The sequence below is a fragment of the Theobroma cacao genome, chromosome 5, assembly GCF_053813885.1.
Source record: "Theobroma cacao isolate CCN51 chromosome 5, ASM5381388v1, whole genome shotgun sequence".
Taxonomy (NCBI): Eukaryota; Viridiplantae; Streptophyta; class Magnoliopsida; order Malvales; family Malvaceae; genus Theobroma; species Theobroma cacao.
Window position 1 is genome coordinate 43263238 of NC_142643.1, and position 24513 is coordinate 43287750.

At 33.3% G+C, this 24513-nt stretch overlaps 2 protein-coding genes, 1 long non-coding RNA gene, 2 other non-coding genes and 1 pseudogene across 7 annotated transcripts; 3 read left to right on the forward strand and 3 right to left on the reverse strand.

Moving 5' to 3' along the window:
* Positions 1–246: 246 nt before the first annotated feature.
* On the reverse strand, positions 247–442 carry LOC148762958 (U2 spliceosomal RNA). The gene has a single exon (XR_016026757.1). It is a non-coding gene; the product is annotated as a U2 spliceosomal RNA (small nuclear RNA).
* A 1061-nt stretch (positions 443–1503) lies between these two features.
* On the reverse strand, positions 1504–2554 carry LOC18599913 (germin-like protein subfamily 1 member 13; annotated as a pseudogene).
* Positions 2555–3262: 708 nt separating this feature from the next.
* LOC148762959 (U2 spliceosomal RNA) lies at positions 3263–3458 on the reverse strand. The gene has a single exon (XR_016026756.1). It is a non-coding gene; the product is annotated as a U2 spliceosomal RNA (small nuclear RNA).
* A 2597-nt stretch (positions 3459–6055) lies between these two features.
* On the forward strand, positions 6056–7638 carry LOC148762960 (uncharacterized). The gene is made up of 2 exons (XR_016026257.1): positions 6056–6180; positions 7031–7638. It is a non-coding gene; the product is annotated as an uncharacterized LOC148762960 (long non-coding RNA).
* Positions 7639–8785: 1147 nt separating this feature from the next.
* On the forward strand, positions 8786–11153 carry LOC18599914 (uncharacterized). 2 transcript variants are annotated; one of them, XM_018121245.2, is made up of 4 exons: positions 8786–8860; positions 8951–9027; positions 9803–9864; positions 10704–11153. In XM_018121245.2, exons 1-4 carry the CDS (start codon positions 8807–8809, stop codon positions 10988–10990), a joined length of 480 nt encoding a protein of 159 aa, XP_017976734.2. In that variant the 5' UTR covers positions 8786–8806; the 3' UTR covers positions 10991–11153. The 2 variants fall into 2 exon arrangements, with proteins under 2 accessions (XP_017976734.2, XP_017976735.2); XM_018121246.2 differs by having other exon boundaries at positions 10710–11153.
* Positions 11154–13556: 2403 nt separating this feature from the next.
* LOC148762961 (uncharacterized) lies at positions 13557–18921 on the forward strand. Of its 2 annotated transcripts, XR_016026504.1 has the most exons (4): positions 13557–13775; positions 15695–15756; positions 16855–18044; positions 18574–18921. XR_016026504.1 is itself a non-coding variant. In XM_088806903.1 (3 exons), the coding sequence occupies exons 1-3, from the start codon at positions 13741–13743 to the stop codon at positions 17154–17156; spliced, it is 399 nt and encodes a 132-aa protein (XP_088663029.1). In that variant the 5' UTR covers positions 13557–13740; the 3' UTR covers positions 17157–18921. The 2 variants fall into 2 exon arrangements, 1 of the variants encoding a protein (XP_088663029.1); XM_088806903.1 differs by having other exon boundaries at positions 16855–18921.
* The last annotated feature ends 5592 nt before the right edge of the window (positions 18922–24513 follow it).

The window sequence follows — 24513 nt, forward strand, 5'->3', positions numbered from 1 at the left end:
TTGGAGACTCTTGACGAACACAGTTACTGCGGCACGACCATTCTGGAAAGCAAAATAAATTTCATAAGAAGAAGCAGCGTTGCGTCGGACTAAAATATTTCAAGTCGGCTGTGGGCAGTCCGTAAGGACCCTGAAAACGTTATTTGCTCTTTCAATTACAGAGCAGCAGACAAGACAATTCTGGTCAGGTACGCGCACCTGAAACTCAAGCTAATACCGTTGATGAAAACATTTAGACTAAATTGGGTGGGGTGCGCCAGGCCAAAACTGTAGTGCAACGCTTAGGCGACGCGCGAAAGCTCCAGCAGCAAGCTACTGTGGTGAGCCCTCCCCCTCAAAAAATTAATTTAATATCATGTGGACCGATGGCCCACGTATCAGATATTAAACTGATAAGAACAGATACTACACTTGATCTTAGCCAAAAGGCCGAGAAAGGTATGCCTGAACCAACCGAAGCCCACTTGGTTTATAGGCAATCTCCTGTCCCTTCTTGTCTTTGCTGGCCTGTGTGGGACGGTCACATGAAATTGGGTGCAGCAAACGTTAAAAACATAAGAACCCTCTTTGACCAAACTCTGTTCTGCATGAAATCTCCCTTTCAATTTCAATTTCATTCAAGTTTGAGAATGTTCATTTTGTGTTGAAATCTACCTCTAGGACCATGGTTGCTGGTCAAGAAATAATTGGAATGTAGAAAACTATGTCCTTGTAACATATTCATTTACAAACTAGTATAAGAATTAAATAGCATTTGAGTTCTACAGACCAATGAGGAAAAAGCATGTTAGCCATCACAACTTAGACATGTACGTCAGTAAGTGATTCAATTAGTATTTGGATTATATTTGCTCATTTCTAATATGGTGATCTTATCTACATAAATATCTTTTATCACTGTCAAAGAAAATATAAGCAAGTGAAAGAGGAAACAACAAAGGGCAAACGCTTTTTCTTGTGAGGAGAAAAACAAGCTTTGGTTTTGTAAGCCTTGTTCCCTGTCTATGTTGCTGCTTTGTTGATCAATTTGTTCATTGTTACAACAAATATATCATTTTTGCCACTACACTCTCTTCATATCGAAATTAGTATTAGAATTTTCTTAATTTATTAATCTTAAAAGAATCACAGAAAATCATTTTTAAAAATTTTTCATGTTGTCATGAATGTTGGTAATTAATTTTATGCGTAGTCATCCAAATATTCACACATATAAGACCTCAAGTACAGTATTTTCAAACTTGACAGTATAAAAAAAAGTTGCATAGCACCCTGATCATTAACAAACAAAGTTTACGTCGACATTGGTCCAAGTTTGAAAACAAACTGCAATCTTACAAACAAAATTAAAATCAACATACGAGCCTTACAAGAGAAGATGTACCTATAGAACCTCTTCATCACACTTCCAACAAGAACTAGTTTGCTGCAATGAGAAAACTTGTCAAACATTCTTTAACATAAGCTACTACTTCCAGACTTCAAGTCTGTTGAAACAATCCTTTAATTGTTATTCTACCACAAACGTGACTGAAGATACCTAACCACATTTTCATCCAGTTGGAAAGCCTTACTAAGAACATCAGGATTAATGCGTGATTTTGATCCGAACACTGCATTTGCAATGGTAATTACTCCAGGATTCTGGCTGCTAAGACCAGCAAAGGCAATTGCATTAGTTTTCCCTATGTTGAACTGAAAGTGAATTAGACCAACTGGGAAAACGAAAACGTCTCCAGGGTATAGGACTTTAGTGATGAGATGATTGTTCGGATTAGATGTAACAAAGCCAACATAGAGAGTGCCTTCCATGACTACTAGGATCTCGCTAGCCCGAGGGTGAGTGTGAGGAGGGTTTAAGCCACCATAAGGTGCATAGTCAATTCGAGCCAGAGATATACCAAGAGTGTTAAGTCCTGGTATTTGTTCTACATTGACTAGAGTGACATTTGATCCTAGTTGGTTTGATGTGTTTCCTGGCATGTTGAGTCCTGAAAAGAAGAAGTCTTCTGCTTTGACGATCTTTGGATCCTTACAGAACTTACCATTAACAAACACTGCATTAAAATGATAGAAATGTGAGTTGATGTACATCATGCATTGCAAAAGATAGAGATTCTAATTAGAGAGTATAACTGTTCACAAATTCTGGTTCTTTGTAGAATGTCTTTAATTTAGAGTTTTAGACATTAATTTAAATACTTTCAACAAAAATAAAGGGAGAACATAGCACCATTTTGGGCGTCCCTGAGGGCTACACAAAAGTCCTGAAGAGGGCTAGGATCAGAGGCAGTGGCAAATGAGAAAGCCAGAACCAACAGGGAAATTGGTACAAGGATTTTAAAACCTTCCATTGCAAAAAAGGCAGCTTTCTAGCTCAAAAACTTCCGAGTTTTAATGCTTGGTGAGAGGCGAGAAATCTTGATTGAACAACTTGCCCATTTATAGTTGGAGTCATTGAACTAGTCTTAGCTTGTTCTTTCTTTATTAAAATTTCTTCCCAAGAAGCAGATGCAACACTTGCCAAGTCTAAAGTGATCTTTTTCCTGCTATTTTCTGGATTTACCTCATGGAGTTCCTTCTTCCAATGCTTCACTTCATTGACTTCAACACAGTTCTGAAGTTGCAATGGGAAGCCGGCGCTGCAGGCATTCAACTTACAAATGAAATTAAGTTGACAATGGTTAATGTTGACATCTTCTAGACTTCTATATACGTATTTATTGGAGTAGTTTACATAGGAAGCTTCTCTATTTAACACATGGCATTTATGTCAGCTAGCAAATAACTTTGTATATTTACAAAAAAAATGAAAATCGAAAAGGACTGTTGATGAGTCTTTCATACCTCCTATTTGAATTCAACTCTTCAATTCAAGCTTAATTAAGATACTCGCTTTAACATGGTGGTTTCTTGATGAAAACATTTTATCTCCCAAATTGTTTGAAACAGGTCAATAACACATAGCTGATAGGAATTTGTAACTGTAACAATTCAAATGAATGGTGCGATTAAGGAGCACTGAAATAACAGAAGTCTGAAGTCCCATGCAGATTCCGGACCTTGTGGCTGATCACAATCTCAGATTCATACTAAAATTTTAACACAAAAAAACCAACAGCCATCGACAGAGGAAGCTAGACTCTCACAGAGCCATCTGGAGTAAGAGATTCAAGTAGAATTGATCCCAACATTTGTTTATTTTTCTTTGTAAATCAGAGACTTTTATCACTTGAATTTAGAACATTGAAACTGGGATTGGGGGAGGTGCGCCAGGCCCGAGCTCTAGTGCAACGCTTGGGCGACGCTCGAGAGCCCCAGCAGCAAGCTACTGTTATGGGCCCTCCCCTTCAAAAAATTAATTTAATATCATGTGGACCGATGGCCCACGTATCAGATATTAAACTGATAAGAACAGATACTACACTTGATCTTAGCCAAAAGGCCGAGAAAGGTATGCTTTGCTCAGACCAAGCCCGCTTCTTTTAAAGGGAGCTTCTCACCCCTTGGCACGTCGCGTTTGGTAATGTGGGATTGTGCTCGCATGAACCTGAATAGGCTACTTCTGAGGCCCTTAGTGACTTGTTACGAATCAAAGCACAACCAAAGAAATGTAGAAAATTGTGGATTAGGTGCCAGAGTAGCATCTGGGGTTACTGTCTTTGGGCGATTGTAGAGTTTGGGCGTTTTCATTTGGCATGGAAACTCCCTTGTCAATTATGAGCGCAGTCAAGAAATGATGAGGATATAGAAGAACTGTCTTTGGTGCAGATTGATAGTTGGTGCAAATTCCCATTTTAAGTAGGTGGAAGAAACAGGTGAACTATAACTACTTGGAACCTTGAACAGATTCTTTTCTTAATCATTGTTATAATTGGCTCACCATGGTTGCCTTGCATTGAACAACAATGAAGAAATAGATTGCAGGTTCGGGAGAATTCTATAGTGTTTGCATTGGAAAAACAAGGTTTGCTCGTTGCTGGGTATAAAAGAGCAGCTAAACATCTTTGACTTAATTGCTTTGCTAAAGACTATTAGTGGCAGAATGGCAATGCAGGAATCACACCAAATTCATCAAAACTGTTCACAATAACTTCAAGTGCTTCATCAAGAAAACAGCTGGGAACTTGGTATACACAGGCATTGTTTTTAGAAACCACTTTTCTTTATTAAGGTAGTTGTTAGTATTACCTCAAAGAAAAAGATATTTGATAGAATTGACCTTAAAGAAAGTAAGTAATTATATATATTTATATGTGCTTCAGTCGATTTGGACACACTTAACTGAATATGCAAAATATAGTTGGGGAGGGGGGGGGCGGGCATTAACGAGTTGCCAATCCACGAGTTAAATAGCTCTATGTATTTTTGCAGTATTTCCCACATAACAGCTCTCTTCTTAGCTTTGTCTTGCTAAGCAATTTGTGAATTTATTTTGTTCTGGCATATAGGAGTGGAACTTTCTTAACAATTTTACCAATTGAAAGAAGCACAAGCAAGGGTTCATTGGAACTAGGGATAGCTAGTTTTATGTTATTAGTCTAGATATTTTACAAAATTGATACCTTGAACTGTGATTATGCTTAAACTCTTCCTAGTTTTATCACTTTGTTGAGGGTTGTGAAATCTTGAATAGGAGCATGCTAATTTACAGGTTGGAGTCATTGAATTTCATTTATTTTTGGGCTTCAAAAACCAGAAGGTAGACCAATCCTGCAATCATTTTCTTTTTCTTTCATGTTTTTGGGTGAATCACTTTGATTAGCAATCCTCTGGTCATTGAATTCCCTCTCTCCCTATGCTTATTGCTTGTATCAGTAGATTTTGAAATCAAACTAGTAATTTTTCACATATTATTGAATATTTCCGTTCTTTCTTAACTGTGATTATGAATTTAAAATGAGCCACTTCATTGTCATTAGCATAATTCTAAAGCTGCTGTGGGCAACCGGCTGCAATTGTAATCAACCTTTTGCCGCTTTACTACAATTAAATATAGTAACATGCCAGCTATGCTTCTTCAATTCTATAGGGCATTCAACTAGGCATCACAGCTTGGAATTCATATGGCTTTCATGGGCTATTTGATCTGATAATATTGAAATCTGTCAATATACACATGAATAAGACAGTGCAAAATTCTATTTAATCTTTGACCACATGGATTCTTATCCAATGGCATGGCATGGCATGCATATAAAAAAATCTTCTTTCTTTCTTCTTTCTGCAGCCAGGCTGAATGATAGTCACAAGAAGTTGAAACTGTAACTGGTTTTTTCACCTAATGAAACTAGTTAAATCTCTAAAACAGTTAAAACTCTGGAGGGTATCCAGTGATGGGTCTGTATCACCTACTAGTCCAATTTAAGCTAATTAATGCCTTTAGTCCTTTTGAATTTCACCTTCCCCATGTAAAAAAAAACCATCTAATATCAGGAATTGTAGCAACGTTCCACGGGCAGGCAAACTTGAGCTAGAACTCAAAATAAAAAATAGTAAGACTTTGAGTCCTGATGCAGCAAAACTGCAAAGACTTAGAATATTGCCTTCATTGACAGAGCTAATCTTGAAAGTGTTCTTGGACATTCAAAGAACGGGCTGCAGGCCTACATCAAATTATCACCAGTGGGGGTGGGGGGGGGGGGGGGGGGGGGGGGGGGGGGCGGGGGGGAGAAGAATTATCACCGGTACTCTATAGATAGAAAATTATGGATATCTCTGGTTCACATGCATAACCAATTAACCATCTTTATTTTCCACCTGGCCCAATCGGTGGTTAGGCCTTGCACTCATTCATAGCCTTATTTCTATGGTTTTTTAGATGAAAACATAAAGGACAAGGAGATCCCAATTCAACCACAAACCTTTACATTAACCACTGTTAAATTAACGGATCAAAAGTCAAGAATGAAGACCCACCTTTTCAGTTTTCCCCAAACTTGCCCCCCTGAGATGAACTTGTTATTTCCACAAGAATATTTTATTAGGAGTTCCGAGTCTCCGCCTATAAATAAACCTCCTTCCTGCAGCTTCCTCGAAACCCCCTTGCCCTCTTTCGTGGCATCTTCGTCGTCCCCTCTCTCTCTCTCTCTCTCTTTACTTTTCCTTTTTCTTTTTTATCAGAGTCTAGAAGCTGATGATTTAGACGCTAGAATCTTTCAACTTTCTTTTATACATATGGTGAGATATCTGCTATAATTTCAGTTTTACTCTCTCTTCCTTTTTTTTTTTAAATTTCATTCATTTATCAATAACCAAAAAACAAGGTTTTACAAAGATTTCAGTTTCACTCTCTCTTCCTTTTTTTTTTTTAATTTCATTCATTTATCAATAACTAAAAAGAAAAAAGAAAAAGGTTTTACAAATTGAAGGTTGAAGCTTTTAAGTGTTTCAACTTTCAAGTGATAAGGCAAAGCTTTTTCTTCCACTTTTTTTGCCACTAATATTTGGGGTTGTTGCTTCTTACCGGAGGCTGTCTCCGTTTGAATGTGTGGGCAATTTCGATCAGTCCTGTAAGCCCCATCATGGTCTTTAAGCTAGGACCGATGGCAGGGCTTGGACCATAAAATGAAACTTATGTGCTGAAGCATAAAATGAAACTTATATTTTACACTTATTTTAGTCTTGAATTCAAAACCTTGATTTTTCATAAACTTTAATCCATAAATATTTCTGGGATATGATATATCTTCTATTGATCTTGAGACTATACAATATCTATGTATAACTTATCTTTTTTAGATTATATTCAAAGGGAAAAAATTTTATTCTTAGATCAAATTCAATCCTGAAATGAATGAATTTTTCCCCCCTGATGTGAGAAACGGCCGATAAGTTGGCAAAGGGCGTAGGTTTGAAGTTCTCTAATTTATGATTCCCTGGTTTCTGAAAATTCTGGTCTTACTGCTAGGCCTAATTCTTTTGACTAATCCTGAAACTTAAGTGAAGCCCTTTCTCTTTTCAAATGGAAGTGTTGAGTCAACTAAAATATCACTATTGATGAATCATTGCGCATTGATCACTTTCGTAGGCTTATTTTCAATCGACATTAATCTCGATGGTGTCGTTGTTATCATTGTCAGCCATCGCTCGATTAATGTAAGGGTTCGTGCGATAGATTGATAATGTATGTTGTCTTTTTGTTTTTCTTTAACGAAGTTTATGTTTAACGTAAGCTATTTTCCATCTGATCCCATCATCACTTCATCATTGATACATGTTGTTTATGATGAAGACAAAACTTTCGCTCTCCAGACCCTACCATGTCAATGTCCATGATGTTCGTCCGCAATCGTAAGATTTCTACAGGCTTGAAGCAAGTGATCGTGCGATGATAGGCCGTTCGTGGTAAAGTCAAGCTTTCAGCCTCAATCCAACTGCCAACCATAATCTCTTTGTTGGCAGTCACTCCATTTGTAGGTACTTACCGCTAGTGATCGCACGTTATATGGACCTTTACCTCGATTTTCATAGAATTTATGCAAGCCTTCAACGATTCACACGATGGATTGACAACATTGATTAATGTGTTCTAGAATCTTCAATCTGTTGGTTAATTTATCCTAATGCATTTTCCTTCCTGCCAATAAAAAAAAAGTAAAACCAAAAAAGAAAAAGAAGCAAGTTGCTAAGCATAAATCCACATCATTGATTCATTTCTTAATTTATAAATTCTTCCTTGCTGACCTCTCCCCCCCCCCCCCCCCCCAAAAAAAAAAAAAGAAGAAGAAGAAGAAGAAGAAGAATAACACATGATTAAACTTTTCCTTCTTTTGTAAATAATTGCACAAGATTAAGGGAGAAAAAGAAGAAAAAATAGATTGGAACAGACTATATATGAGCCCTTAGAAGAAGAGCAACAATATAACTAAGCCAAATTCGAATTTTCATAATTCACCAAATAAGTATTTAATTGATTTTAAACCATGTTGAGATTGTTTTATAGTGAGGGCAATTACAAAGATCATGAAATCTTTGGTTTTGCAGCCCTTTTCACTACAGACAAAACATGAATGAGTTAAGCCATATACTAATAATGGAGTTTTTTTTCCTCTGACGTTTTGAAAAAATTGATTTGGTTCTTTCTTATTAAAGGAGACAACGAGAATCTAAACTTTGTTCAATAGTTAGCATATATATATATATATATATATATATATATATATATATATATTGCACAAAAATTATTATTCAAAATCTTATGCGAAGTTAATTTTAATGTGACATTAGAATCTAAGGATGATATGTTGTTATTGTAGTGCACTGAAAACAAAGAAAAAATATACTAATAGTATTCAGAATATGGCCATATCCTTATTTTTAATTTACAAAGTAATTTAACCTCCTTATAAGCTTAGTTCGGCTTAATTTACATTTCTTTATAAAAATATAGTAGAGGGGTTTTGTGACCTCTAAACCTCTATGGCTCTACCTTTAATGCACCAATTAAATGACATTTGAAAAATTATTTTTGCCTTCGATATATGAAAAGGTGTAGATGGTCATGTAGTTGAACATTTTTAATTGACCTTGAAATAATGTTTGTTGTGTGTGTATATATATATAAATTATATTTAATACTTTTTTCACTAGCAGTACTCTGCAAATAAATATACTGTGTTTAACTTAGAAAAGGTAAAAATATGAATGTTGAAAAAAATAAATTGTGAGATAATAACCTAATACTATAATGCCAAGGAATTGATAACGACCCGAGCCTAAGTTACTTTTCGAAGAAAATGAGCTAACGTCATCATACTTTCTGCCTATAAAAAGCAGAGCACATCGTTTTAATTGGAAAGCTTCTATGACGAGAGGGATTGCAAAGATTCATGCAAAATCAGGGCACGTCAAGCAGAGGGTAGTTGAAAAATCCCCGTTTACTTTATAAAATTTGTTCAACTGTTGAATTCTTGTAAATTTCTCACATCTTCGTTTATTCTTTCCCCAGAAAAGATCAGATATGAAAACACTGCAATCAGAGATGGAAATGATAAGCGAGGAACAAAGAGGCAAGGCAGGGAAAAGGTTAGTCCAAGGAAAAGTGCAAAAAGACAACAACCAATGTTTACTTTGGTTCATTGCTTTATTATTATTATTATTATTATTATTCTTTTGGGTGATACCAAAACCTGTGGAGCTGTGGCCTCCTGGTCGGATAGGTCTGGGTTTTTGGTGTTTTCAACAGTTCAAAACCCGATCAGGTTAAGTTCAGTTAAAACTTTAAACAAAGATTAAACCGAAATCACCGGACTTGTCTCCCTGGAGAACTTCAATCGATCCCCGCCGGCCAAGTTGGAATCAGAAATGGATGGCGATCTTTGCCGCCAAATTTCACACTATGAATAGCAAAGCCAGGGGAATGTTCGTCGCGTCCTTACTCCCATCCCAAGCCATAGAATTTTCCATTTTCTTTCTTTTTTAATGCGATATAATACCATCTTTTTTATAAAATATAAAGCAGACATTGTCTTCAACAGTAACAATCAAGGAAGGAGTGAGATCTTCTTTTTCTTTTTTGTATTAACCCTGTTTCCCTACATTTGAGTTGATATTACATCACTGCCTTGTGAGTTGTGATTAAGTATCACCTTTGAAATCTTAATTTAAATGAATTTATGGAAAAAAATTATTAATTTCAAATGTGGGTCCTACTTAATTAATTTTTATAATAAATCACAAGAGGTTAAAGCCTAAACTATCTTATTATTATAATTATTTTTCTCAAATCAATTGAAGAAAATAAAAAAGACATGTGCTTTCTACATTGATTTGCATTTCTATAACTCCAATCTGCTTTCAGGTCATATGGGAATCAAGGCAGGAAGAACTTTCCATTTTCGAGCAGGGAAACCAGCAGGCTCGGTAAGATTAATTTCTTCGTCCAACATCCTAAAAAATTATTGATATTTTCTACAAGGATTACTTGTTTCTATATATACTCCATAATCATCCTTAATTTAATAAATATCTCTTGAGTTTTTAATTAATTGTAAAAGAGGACTTTCGTTAAGGAACAAACAGCAGGTCACATCCTTGAGGGGGAAAATAGCGTGGTCTTGAGGCCCAAAATAATTTTGATGTCTTTTGTCTTCTCTCAAAGAATGACTACTAAACTTCCAGTTTTGTTGATACTTTATTTATAGTTAAATATAAATATTTATATTTGTGGTACCTAAACTGCCTACTAAACATGGGCAATGGAGGATGTGTATCTCAAAAGAATTTTTTTATCCTTTTTTAAGTTGAAAGTTTATTTTGAGTAAAATATACTTACTTTTAACTTTTAGTCATAATTTCATATAAATTTATTAATTTTAGAATTCTAAAAAAAATCTTTTACAAGATATATAAATTCAACAGTTAATTAATAATTAACATTTCCATTTGTTTGATGATGTGATAATATTAAAAGGATAATTTTACTTTTTATTAATTTTAAAAATATAATTATATAAAATTTTTAAAATAAATATTTCAATAAAATATCAGATCTGATGAGTGTTTATTTCAAAAATAATGGAATTATGTGAAATTATAATTAGAAGTTAAAAAAGTGAGAATATTTTACCTTTTTATTTTAGAAATAGAAAACTCAATAAAGTAATTATTTAATTTTAATTATTCCTTAGCTAAAATTCTTTACCGAAGCAAATATGTTCTGTCTCACTCAAATTTTTAATTGTCGGTCGTCTGCAAACAAGTTAAAGGGGAGTGCCCCAGAGTTGTTCGAAAGAAGCTGCGCCTCCAATCCAGGCTCCTGCAGGCTGAGGTGATGGAAGCCGACTTGGCAAAGTTGGAAGTGCAGATGAGGGACTCGGCTGAGACACTAATGGCAGCAAGAGAAGCAGCTGATCTGACCGAGTCAGAATTCGCACTGCTCATCAGGAGAAGAAATGGGCTGATGGATAACCTAATGAGGAGAAAGAATAAGTTTTTGAAAATGAAGGGAATTGAAGCTTTCCTGATGCTTAAGCTTGGTTTCCTTTGAATGGGAGAATAAGTGAATTAACCTTATATTAGAACCAAATATTAGAATGTACTTCAGCTTAATGTACGGTTAATAACTGCTGAAGTACTAGAGACTTTGACTTGGGTTTTATGAAGTTTATGTTTGCTTTTGTTTCTGTAATAAACCAATTAAAAGCGCCATTTTTAAACTGTTGTCCGAAACAACAATAAACCAATAACATAACCCAAAGCCCATACAGAAGCACGCCACAATTACAGCAATTAACTGCAAAATTCCTACAAGTTGGAGCCATTGAAAACCTTACTTTTATCTTTTTCTTTTCTTCAAAGTTGGATTTTATTACTGGACTAAACATTGGCATGCCATAACAAGTCTTTAACCATATTGGTAAAAGACTCCTCTTGGCATAAAGGACTAGCTTTTGAGGAAACTTAAGCTTGCACATTTACAAAAGGGTCAGCTGTTCAAAAAGGTATTCGGCAGCACAACAAAGAGGTAAATATCCCCTGTACAAAAGAAAGATCGGCTAACACTATCTCTAGACTAATTAAACTTAATTCCTACATAATTCTACATGAACACAAAAGGGTTGACCTCCAAGACAGCTGGTCCCATCATAACAAGAAGTTCTCATGCTTACAAAATCGTATTCAGGCCAACATCTGGAAGACCAGTCCTGACCTCCTCTGGTCAGCCACTATCCAATGAGAGTCCCACTGCTTCAGCCTGTGAGCAGTAAAAAACCTGCAATCCAGTCCACCTTACGATGCAAAGCCACTAGCCACCTAACCCAACGACCACAACCTAGACAAACCTACCAAACCGTACCAAACCGTACCAAACATAAGCAGTCATCCTAAAAAACAGCCTTGGCACTCCTCTATTTGGCCTTAGCCTCACCTCCACCCCCATGAAGCTCTCCCCAAGGTACCTCACTGTCACCCTCCCCACCACCCCCGCCTACTTAAACACCCTCCTCCCCGCCATAGCTCAACCCACCATCCACAAAGTCAAAACAGATCAAAAGGAGACCATGCACCTGGGCCAAACCCACTCCTGCTCTCCTTTGCAACCAGCAGCCACCTTAAGACACCAAAGTACACTCATGTCTGAACAAACAATCAACAGAAGCAACAAAAAAAGCAACCCACACAGGCAACAGAATATCAGCCCACGAAGATCATTACACACCAAGGCAAAACTCAATGTCTATACAACACAAACCACAAAGGCAACAAACAAGCAAACCACAAAAAAAAAAAAAAAAATATAGGTAGTGCCAGAGTGAAACAAGTCCTAAAACTCAAAATCTGTTGATGGTGGTGGTGTTTTTTTTTTTTTTTCTCTCTCTTTTTCCTTACTTTTATCTAATGTAATGTAATTGATTGTTGGATTCTCTTTCTACACCAAAAAAATCAAAATTCCATATATAGTTGGATTCACTTTGCTACTTGAATTTTATTTTTACTTTTAGATGAAAACCCTAAGTTAACTTAATTCTGAACTTTACAATCAAAGAATCAAAAGTCAAGAGTCAAGACCGACCTTTTCAGTTTTCACCAAAACAAAATTCCAGACTCAGGCCCCACACGCACCTCCTCGCTTATCGATAACTCTGGTAGCCTCCTCGAGGCCCCTGCTCCCTCCTTCTTGGCAGTTTCCACTTTTTTACTTTTTATCATTATTTTTCCATGTACATGTGAAAAGAAATGAGGACGATTATTATAGAAATATAATATAACAATTTGCTCCTTTTTTTTTTTCACATTCAATAATTACAACTATACAACTATACAACGAATCATAATTTTTAGATAAAATAAAACAATAATCTAATTTGATAGCGGCAATAAGATGGTACTTAAGTACTCTTACAAAAAAAAATTGATTAGGTTAATTAGCAAATATAATTCACACTCGAATATTTAATTTATTAATTGGTGTAAGATTTTTCTACTTAAAGAGTAGAGATTGAATCCCATTCTCTCAAGTCCAAAAAAAAATTAACAAGTATAATTCATAAAAATTATCATTTAAAATCTGTTGAGAAGTTAATTTCAATAATATTAGATTCTAATGATAATATATAGTTATTGTAATGCGAACAAAAAGATCTACTACGGTTTTCAGAAAGTGGCCATGTCCTTTATTTTTAATCTACATTTAAAGTAATTCACACTCCTTCTTATAAGCTTAATTAGGCTTATTTCCCTTTTTTTATAGATGTAAAAGTATAGTAAAACGATTTTGTGACCTCTAAATCTCTATTCCTACCTTCAATGCACGAATTAAATGACATTTGAAAATTTATTCTAGCCCGAAAAAGTGTGGATGGTCATGTAGTTGAACATTTTCAATTGATCTTGAAATAATGTTTATTGTGAGTATATATAACTTTATTTAATTATATTTTTAGTATTAGTTTCCAAATAATCATTATTGTGTTTAAGTTAAAAATAAAAAGAGGTAAAAATACCTATATTGAAAAAAAAAAACTAATAAGATAGCCCTAAGATAGTATCACTTACTAGCCGCAAATGGATGACTTAAAAGTCTGATTACTGACTTGCCGAAAGTAAATTCAAGTCTCAGCAGCACAGAAGCTTCGATATGACATATTCATGCGAGACAAATCCCATCTTCACGTTAAAAAAAAAAAAAAAAACCCGCGTTCGTTATAAAATTTGTTGAATTCCATTTCCTATACAAATGAATTCTTTGTAAGTTTTACACATCTCTGTTCATTCTTTCCCCAGAAAAGAGAAGATATGAAAACGCTGAAAAGAGGCAAGCCACGGAAAAGGTTAGTCTGGGAAAAACTGCAAAAACAGAGTTAGCCATATTTACTTTGTTTTTTTTTCTTTTTGGTTCTTTTGGGTCATGCGAAACCAAAACATGTGGAGCTGTGGCCTCACTGTGAAATCCAGATGGGAGAGTTTTGGGTTTTTGGTGTTTTAAACCGAAATCTCCGGACTTGTCTCCCTAGAGAACTTTGATCGATCCCCGCCGGCCGAGTGGAATCAGAAATGGACGGTCATCTTCGCCGCCAAATTCCACAAAGCCAGAGGAATGCTCCTCGTGTCCCTACTCCCATCCCAAGCCATTAAATTTTCCTTTTTATTTTTTTAATGCAAAATATTTTTTTTTATAAACTATAAACGAGTCATTGTCTCAACAGCAAGGAATTAACGAATAAGGAATGAGTGAGATCTCTACGTGCTAAGTTTAAGCATCCCATTCCACCCGTTAGTTTGATCCAATCTTCTTATATTTGCTGTTCTATTTCATTTGCTTCATGTAATTAATAAGTATATTATATATTTTGAATTTCTTTTTATTCGTGATTCTAATTTACATAATAAGAAGTAATCTTTTCGGTCTATTAATTTCACTTCTTAATTTAAAGTTTGAACTAAAATCTCAAAATTTAAATTTAAATTTTAACCATAAGATATTCTATTGAAGATATCTTAAGGATTAATATATAATATCATGATATTCATCTCTTTAATTTCTTTAAATATTGTATTTTGTATGGTACTGTTAAAATACTATTATTTGTATTGGGTTGTTACACTCGAGCAAATTTTTGAACTATTTGTCGATGTTAATATATTTTAAATATTCTTAAATCATTTATTAATTAATTAAAGTTTAATTATTTGTACTTCTAAAAAAAAGTTCAATTATTTATGTTTTTAGTTTTATATTTAAAAAATTTTGCTGAAAATATATTCAAATACAAATACTACATACAACGTATATGATCACTACTTTTCTTTTGCAGGGATATGATCACTAATTAATCTATATTAAAAGTGATTACAAATTCGGATTATTTCAATTGAAGTGTCATTCAATTGGGCCCATTATAGGTTTTTTTTTTTTTTTAGTTTTTATAGGATGGCCTCTTTAAGATTGTGAGTTTTTTAAAACTATTTTTATCTTTTCAATATCAATTTTTCCTTTGTCTTAAGGGCATTTTCCGATTTTTAATATATTTATATGTTATTTTGGTCTTTTTAATTACCGAGCTTCTACATTTTTTCCTGCCTCGGTCTCTCTACCCTCTCACATTTTTTTCTTGATTTCATCTTCTTCTGCTCTTTTTCCATTGCATTTTTTTATTTTGTTTTGTTTTGTTTTTTTTGGTGTTTGTTGTTGCTCTTTGATTTGTTGAGGTGTTGTTTTTTTATTTCTTTACTTTTTTGTATTTTGATTTGTATTTTTTTCTTTTTTCTTGTCCTTTGGTGTGGTGTTGTTATTGATTTTTTAAATTTTAACTTTAGCTTTTGCTTCGTAGGTTAGTTTGGTTGGTTATTTGTTTTGATTTAGTTGTTTACTCAATGTTTCAGATTTGATTTAGTTTGGTTTATTTTTTTGCTTTATTGATTTACTTTAGTTGTATATATAAAGAATTATTGTTCCTTGATTAAAAAAATCGACACCCACTAAAAGCAGGGCACCACTCTAGCAACTAGTAACCAATGAGTTGAATATCTTAATTTAAATTGAATTCTAAAAGAAATCTTAGTTTAAATGGAAAAGGAATTGTTAGTTTACAACACGGATCATACTTAATTAATTTTTACAAAAAATCACAAGCAATTACAGCATAAACTACCTATTTTTATGATTATTTTTCTTAAATTAATTGAAGAAAATAAAAACGTGTATTTTTTCTACATTGATTGCATTTCTATGACTCCAATCTGCTTTCAGGTCATACGGGAACCATGGCAGGAAGAACTCTTCATTTTCAAGCACGGAAACCGGCAGTCTCGGTAAGACTAATTTCTTCCTCAAACACCTTAAGAAATTGATGATATTGGGGATTAAATTCCTAGATTTGATATGGTTCAACTTTGTGATGAACATTTTAAATTTTATATTGTTTTGAAACTTTTTAAATTATTTAAAATTTTTAAATAAATTTTTATTCTTTTATAACTTACAATTAAACTCATTTACTTTAATTTTTAGTTAAATAAATTCTTATAATTAACAAATTTATCATTTTTTTATCTACGTGACACGAATGTAGTATTGAGATAGATGAATGTATCATATGACTATATCATCATAGTGCATCAATATGTTACGTAATCATCCACTATAACATGTCAGTATGTCACACCAGTATCATGTGATATAAAATTATATGTAGTATTTCGACTAAAGATATTTAGTCAATGATTAGTTATAAAAGCTCATTTAACTTAAAATAAAAATATAAAAAAGTGATTAAACATAATAAAAACATAAATACTAATTTAAATTTTTGTGAATTGTTTAAGAATTTTTATAAATATTATACATTTGTAATTTTATAAATAACATTTCCAATTTTATCTTTAATTTTCAAAAAGTCAAATTACAAACTTCTAAATAATATATATACGCCGTAATGCCCCTTAATTAAATAAATATCTCTTTGAGTTTTTAATTAATCGTAAAAGATAACTTTGATAAGGAACAAACAGCAGGTCACATCCTTGAGGGGGAAAATAGCATGGTCTTGGTGCCGAGAATAATTTTGATGTCTTTGTCTTCTCTCAAGAATGACTAATAAATTTTGAGTTTTGTGGATACTTTATTTATAGTTAAAAATTAATATTAATTTTTGGGGTACTAGGCTACCTACTAAACATGGTCAATCGATGCTGTATATCTCCTATTTGTATTTTTTTGGCTCAGCAAGACAAAGGCCTGCTTCTTTTTATTTTGGTAACAAAAAACCCAATAAAGTAGTAATTGTTCAGTGTTTAACAATTTATCATACAAATCCATCAAGTTTATACAAATTTTTTGTTTAAATATTCGTTAACACTATTCTTTACTGAAGCAATTATTTCTTCTGTCTAACTCAAATTTATTTGCAGGCCGCTGCAAACAAATTAACGGGAGCAGCCCCAAAGTCGTTGGAAAGAAGCTGTGCCTCCAATCCAGGCCGCAGCAGGTTAAGCTGACGAAAACCTATTTGGTAAAGCTGAAAGTGCAAATGAGGGACTCGGCTGAGTCGCTAATGGCAGCACAAAAAGCAGCTAATCTGACCGAGGCAGAATTTGCGCAGATGATTATGAGAAGGAATGAGGTGATGGATATCCTGCTTACGGGAATGAATGAGCTTCTGAAAATGAAGGAAATTGAAGCTTTTCTGATGCTCAAGCTGGGTCTCCTTTGAATCGGAGAATAAGTGAATGACCTTATTTGGAATGCAGTTAATAAGTGCCGCAGTGCTAGAGGCTTGAGAGTTGGGTTGTATGAAGTTTATGTTTGCTTTTGTTGCGGTATATGGACCATGGGACCGCGTGTGCTTTGTTTCAATTTTAAAACTTAAACGAGCTTTGACTAATATGTACAGGGACTCGAAGCTCCAAACCTAGAATTTTCATGCCATCTAAAAGTCTTTGGTTAATATGTTCAATATCTGGGGTGACATATTTGGTTAACGTGTGTGATGTGTCACTTGTACATTTTAAGTACTATCATGTGCTCCATGGCTTCAAGCCTGGTTTTGTTATGTTCACGTCCTCTTTTGTTAGGAGCAAAAATGCTGGTCCCACAACTTCTATTGCCAACGGGTAAAAGCGTCACTTTTTATTTTTTTTTTAAAAAAGCAAGCATCACTTGCTCTTAGTCAAAATAAGAGGCTTGTAAATAACTTCTCAAATTTATAAATTAAGAGTAGCTCGGTATGATCCTCTACCCCTCTCTCTTTCTCTGTCCCTGAAATTCTTGCTAGATTGTGAGATTTCCCTTTGATTTTTTGGTGTCAATCTTGTTTACACAGCAAACAAGGGAGAAAAAGTTATCTTATGAAAATTAAGCGTTGAAGCTGTGGTTTTTAGGCCTTACTTAGTGAAGCCACCAATTAGACATGGTTGCCGCCTTCTCTGCGTAATTGTACAGACTTCACTCCTCTCACCATCGCTTATGCCATGAGAGTCTTTTGCAGTCAAGCTTAAGACTTGAAGTGGCATGTCGAAGAGGTGATCAATAAAACCTACTTTTCAAAAAAAAAAAAGCGTTGAAGCTGTGGTGTTAATTGGTTGAAGATTGGCGTCTACAGGTGGGTATTTTAAGCTATACCGCTCTGAATAAGGCCTTTCTATCCTGGCAATTAAGTTTCGGGGTTGCCGGCAGCTACAGCGGCAACCCTGGTTGGAGTGACGGCATTCGATTTTTATATGGGGATTGTCTCTACCCGAGATCTGGTACATATGCTTGGTCAAAATTGAGGCGAAGCCATCTATATAATACATTATAATTTTGATCGGTTGAAAGCAGAAATATAACCTTTTATGATCATAATTATATGTTCTTCACTAGTACAAAATTTTCCGACCAAACCCTGCCCATCCTTACCCTCATGTTATGATCTTTTTCCATTTTGAAGCTTAGATAAACAGTTTGAAGTGTTTCCTTTCAAATGAATTAAAAAAAAATGAAAAAGATGAATACGTGGATATCCATATCAGGGAACGTGCTTCGGTGTATGGGATTAGTTTAACGTGCTCCTGGGCTACAATCTTTCAACTACTTATAATTGTTTTGTAAGAGGCGTGTTTATATTCTTCTGGTTGACCTCAATTTTGCAGGGATGGTAAATAGCAGGATAATTCATTATGTTCTTCTGCTGAGAAACAATGATATTCTGGTAGTGAATGATGTTACATGAGGCCGGTACTCTGCTGTAACAAGTCTTCTGCCATTGTTGGAGGTTAAAGACTTCATCAGCATTTTGTATCTCTGCTGGAATTAGTACATAACATATTGGAGGTTAAAGACTTCTTTGTACGGTATAGCTTTGTTGGGGCGGTCTCTTAGAGATGCCTGAAGGCATCTATATGCAAGACTTACGTTTGCTTGATTTTCTCAAGCATTTATCTAATGAGTTCGATGGCGCCTTGGTAAAAAATTAAAAAGGAATTTTTAACCAATTCAAATCCTCTGTCCCCATTTTATGACTCATCTTTCATAAATTTCCACATTTCTATATTTATTTCTGATTTTTTTCTTCTTTCTCTACTGGCAGATGGTAAAGTAAACTTCTTTCTTCTTTTACTTCTTGTTGTAGTCTTCTCCATATGTTGTTGTTCCAGCAGGGAAAGCAGATGAATCACGGCTTTCAAGTCTGGTGCGTAATTCCATCGTCATCGGTGACCAAGATAGTTGGCCTCTGGTCAAAGCTGTTAGAATCAACCTTTTCTAGACAAATATTTCATATGTTATTTCAGTGTCTGCTTTAGCTTCTTACAGAATTTAAAAATAGGCAAAGTTGCATTGTTTAAGATATGCCTATTGTGAGTTATAAAATTTCTTGGAGTGAACGTCCACAATTACAGGGTAGTTGGCTTTCAAGAAAAAGGAGTTGGTAGTTGTCCCATCGGGTGATTAGGACGATCGGGGTGAGGATCACAGCAAGGAGTGGGTAGAGGAGGCTGCTGAAGCGGGAGTTTCATCACCGGAGATCGGTTTAGTACCTATTTGATCTAGATTATTTTTAGCTTATTTATTTTTTAAAAGTAAAAATTGAATTAAATAGTATTTTGTAAGAAACTTTTAAAAATTTTTTTAAAGAGTAAAATTTTTTAAATAAAGAACTTAAAAAAAGGTTTCAAATAAAAGCTTTCTATTCTCTTATTCTTTTAAAAAAAATACATTAGGTTTTTAGGAGAGTTTTTTTTTTTTCAAAAAAATCCTTTCTCAAAAAATACTTCTTACCTCCCTCCTCATCGATCTCCTTCTTCTCTCCCCCTCTGTAAATCATCATCCTTTCAGTTTTTTTTTTGTTCTTACAAAAATTTAAAAAAAAATCTAAAATTCAAAACTACGTTTAAGTACTATTTCTTCTTTTTCTTTTTATTTTGTTTTTCATTTTATTTTCTATCGTTCTTTTTTTTGCTTTGAAAACTCTTTTTATTGTTTAATATTTCTCAATTTATTGTTAAATATGATAATTATGTGATGTTTATTTGTTCTTAACTTCTTTCTGGTGTATATAATATTTGTTGATTATAACTGAAATAATTCGTCAAAAAGTCAATTATTGTTCGTAACATCAATTTTGTTCAACTCTAAATGTCACAAATTTTAAGCCAATCTTTGAAAAATAACAACAAATATTATTTTTATATTCTTCTTTTATCTTTAAGCAATTCATAATATTATAAGAAAAATTATCTTTTTTCACACTCATCTTTTTTTGTTTGATTCAATTCTTTTCCTAATTTATTAAATACTCTTTATAGTAATTTTAATCAAAATTAAAATTTATATAAGTTCTTTTACTAAATAGCTTATTTATAAAAAAAGTTTATAAAAAATAAATTTACCAAACAACTTTAACTTAATTTTAAAAGTTATTATTTTTTATAAAAGCTTTATAATAGTTTTTAAGTAAAAAAAAAAAAAAACAGGTCAAACATGCTCTAAGATTGGGATATGGAAGATAGAGAAAGGGGAGAAAAATATGAGAGAGAAAGAAGGGAAAAAATTAAAATTAAACATGTATTAATCAGTAGTTAAAAAATAGACAATTGATAATTTATGAGAAGTGAAACATAATAAGGGACAAGAGATGGGACAGAGGATTTGGATTCAAAATGAACTTTACATTAAGCATGCATACAGACATTTATATATATATATATATATTTGAAAATGACAATTTGATTTTAGCCACTAGAAGATTACAGCAGATTATAGGCTAACAGTTTCTTCAAGCCAGGCGGGGAAGAAGTGAACTGATAAGGTGGACTCAAACCTCTCCCAGGCTGACATGCGACACGGTGCATACTCAAAGCCCACAATGTGCGAAACTGACATGCTAAAGAAAGCAAATAGGTACTCTTTTCTGACTTTATGACCCTCTACCTTTTGATTTGAATATCTTGTTTGATAGTGGTTTAGGTTTTGTTAGGTAGGTTTTAAAGCCTTTCTTTTGTTTATTTCCTTTTTTTCGATCAGCAACGGGGCAAAAGCCCTAAAGAAAATTAACAATCTTCAATTCTAGGAAAAAGCAACTCCAACACATCCGCCATTAACAGGTTAATGGCTGCATTTTTCTGCAGCACCCACATTAAAAAAAAAAAAAAGGTCATGGGAAATGCATCCTTGTTGTGCAGTTATTCCGACTTGATCTATTCGTGTGTCTAGCACCCTTAGGGTGATTGGGGATGGTGATAGTACCTTGCAATGAGTGTCAAATAATATTTGATCAAATTAATTAGGATTAAAATACTCTAGAAATGAGTTCAGATCATCTTTAGCTTACATGAATATTTTCTTTAATCATCTAATGATGATTAAAGATGATGATAGATAGTACCTTTATAAATAAGTATTGGACACTATTCGATGAAACATGCTATTTGGTTTTTACTTAACTCAATTAAGTAAAATTAAAATATCTTATAAAAAAATTAGGATAATTTTCTCTCAAGATGAATATTTTTGTGAACTTAACTCTAACAACAATAGAAAACAGTGCTAATAGATTATAAATGGGTATTCAATATTATTAATTTGATCTGATAAAATAAAATTAAAATATTTTATAAATGAATTTGAATTGCGTTCTCTTGACATAAATATTTTCAGGAATGTAATTCTACTAGCGATTAGGGATGTGCTAATGCCAATTTGAGTTTGTACAAGGCAACCCTAACGAGGTTGATTCTATGGTATAAGTACTGAATATCCATCAACATTTTACATGATTGTCTTGGCGTCTTTTATTTTTTGTAGATATGGTTATCTCGATGCCAATATCGTGCGGAACACTCAAGAGTTCTGTGGACTTATGTAGGTATTTGCCTTATAGTATAAAATTATTAATGATTGTTACTTACAATTTGGTTTAGTTTAATGCATTACCCTGCAGCACAAGAAAGAAAAATAATAAAAATATTAATAGGGAAAGCATGGTTTCTGGTAAGCAATCACTTTCATATGATGCTTCATTAAGATCTAAATGTTTTCAAATTGTAATAAAAAAAATGTGTAAAGATTAGAAATCCTGTGTCTTCCAATTTGAGAATCCTTTTTATGATTTGCCAATCGTCGCGAGCAGTGGAACGATTCTCGGCAGACTCGTTAAACTGTCGTGCGATGAATCGTTAGAGGCAGCGGTCTCGTTGATCATGCCAATGTCAATTGACTGGTCATATCCATCTGGATTTGATGAGACTGCCTCAAAAGATAAGATCAAAAAATTTGTTGGGGGAGAAATAGAATTGAAGGGTAATTGGAAGGGAAAAATATTGGGTTTGTGTGCGTCACGGATTGCATCAGATTAGATAAGGCTAAATTCGTGCATGACCAATTCAGTCTAGCCAATCAGGTAATTTGCTTACCTCAACAAGCTGGACGTGTGTTTTTCGGCTCTATATTGTAAACCCCATCTGTTGCATTGACAGTGTGGGCTACCGGAGCTAGTCCAAGTTTTTTCTTAGAGTTGTACAAGGACAGCCCGAGTCACGTCGAGTCTTAAATAATAATTATTTATTTATTTTAACAATTTTCTCCCCTATGAATGAAATTCCAACTAGGAAATTTAGTTAAAAACTTAAGAGACAAAAACAGCAAATATGATTTTCCTTCACATAGTTCATTTCCTTTTTTAATAAATGAAATATTATCTTTTACCCTAGTACGTACCTACCCATTTCTTTGTTCTTATTCCCCCAATTTTTAATGAATTATTGTTTCATCTTCAAATTTGCTGGCTTAGTCCACAGGAGCCAACTACCCACTCCTTTGTTCTTATTCCCCCAGTTTTTAATTGAATTATTGTTTCTTCTTCAAATTTGCTTGCTTATTCTATACGAGCTACCCACCCCTTCTTTTAGTCAATTCTTTTATTTTTTTTTAACATTGCAATTCATTTCTCACTGGTGAACCAAATTGCTGAGGGTCACAAAATTCAATTGAATGAATTTTTAACTAATTAAGCAAAAATCATGCTTAGGTCTGGACACCAACTCATAAATTCGACTTTCTCTGGGCTTTTGTATTAGAATTTAAATATAAAAATTAGATTTGGGGTGATTTTTTTTGTCCTAAAAAATAAGGTATTTTTAAAAATAATTTTTAATTAAGATAAAAGATTTTTAGATAAAATTATCTTTAATGAAGTTTCCTCATATCAAAAGCACGTGTTGAAAAAAATGTTGTTATACGTCAGTTTAAGGTATTTAACTCTAAAAGTTTATATTTGAGTGAAATACAAAGATAGAGATTAAATTACAAACCATATTAAAAAAATATTTTTACATACCATGTTGAAAAAAAAAATTATTACACTTCATATTTAAGGTGTTTAACTCTAAGAGTTCATGTTTTAGTGAAATACAAAAATAGAAATCAAATTACATGCTATGTTCAAAACAATGTTGTTACATGTCATGTTAAAAAAAAATTGTTACATACCAGTTGTTTAACTTTAAGAGTTTATATTTTAGTAAAATACAAATATAGAGACCAAGTTACACGCTATGTTGACAAAAACATATTCTTACGTGTCATGTTGAAAAAAAAAGTTATTATATTCTGTGTTTAAAGTGTTTAACTCTAAGAGTTTGTGTCCTTATGCAATACAAAGATAGAGACTAAGTTACACATCATGTTGAAAAAAAAAATTGTAATATGTCATATTTAAAGTGTTTAACTCCAAGAGTTTATATTCTAATGAAATGCAAATATAGAAACCAAGTTAAACGCCATATTTAAAAAATATTTGTGTTACATGTCATATTCAAAAATAATTATTACATGTCATGTTGAAAAAAAAAATTGTTACACGTCATATTTAAAGTATTTAAATCTAAGAGTTTGTGTCATAGTGAAATACAAATATAGAAACCAAGTTAAACATCATATTTAAGATATTTAACTCTAAGTGTTTATGTCCTAGTGAAATATATAGATAGAGATAAAGTTACATGCTATGTTTAAACCATATCATATGTAATAGATTTGTTACACGTCAAGTGCAATAGAGTTGCTACATATAGGCATAACATGTAATAACTCTGAACAATGTTCTAATTTACAAATTTCACTTGCAACTTCAACCCATCAACTTTAGAGTTCTGTGAATGTAAACCAATAAACTTAAGAATATACATTGATGTCATTTTTATTCTTTGATCTGTAGATTGACGACGATATGATGAAAAATAAACAGAGAGAGATGGCAATGGTAGTAAAATTAACTAGAGCTGGATAGCGGGAGAAAGAAAATCGAGAGCATAACAAATGAATACGAGAGAGAGAAATCTATAAAATTAGAGAGAATTGGATGACGAGAGAAAGAAATTAAGAAGGGAAGTTTTGATAAATGGTTTAATTTGTTCGAAACGACTTCAAGGGAATTTTTGTCAAGTCATAACAAAAATTGGATAAAAATAATAGTTAGGGATTATTTTTGAAATGGTTTTATGAGATTGACCATTTCTCACAATTTTCTCATTAGATTTTATTTTATCAACTTATTATTATATTTTGAAAAGATTGATGATCAATGACCATGTGAA

What these genes read in the sequence shown, in the direction of transcription:
- LOC18599914 (XM_018121245.2), top strand. Translation starts at nt 8,807, where the DNA reads ATGACGAGAGGGATTGCAAAGATTCATGCAAAATCAGGGCACGTCAAG. An exon ending in AGAGGCAAGGCAGGGAAAAG is followed by an intron (nt 9,028 to 9,802) that starts GTTAGTCCAAGG and finishes ATCTGCTTTCAG; the next exon opens with GTCATATGGGAATCAAGGCA. An exon ending in CAGGGAAACCAGCAGGCTCG is followed by an intron (nt 9,865 to 10,703) that starts GTAAGATTAATT and finishes TCTGCAAACAAG; the next exon opens with TTAAAGGGGAGTGCCCCAGA.
- LOC148762961 (XM_088806903.1), top strand. Translation starts at nt 13,741, where the DNA reads ATGAAAACGCTGAAAAGAGGCAAGCCACGGAAAAG. An exon ending in AGAGGCAAGCCACGGAAAAG is followed by an intron (nt 13,776 to 15,694) that starts GTTAGTCTGGGA and finishes ATCTGCTTTCAG; the next exon opens with GTCATACGGGAACCATGGCA. An exon ending in CACGGAAACCGGCAGTCTCG is followed by an intron (nt 15,757 to 16,854) that starts GTAAGACTAATT and finishes ATTTATTTGCAG; the next exon opens with GCCGCTGCAAACAAATTAAC.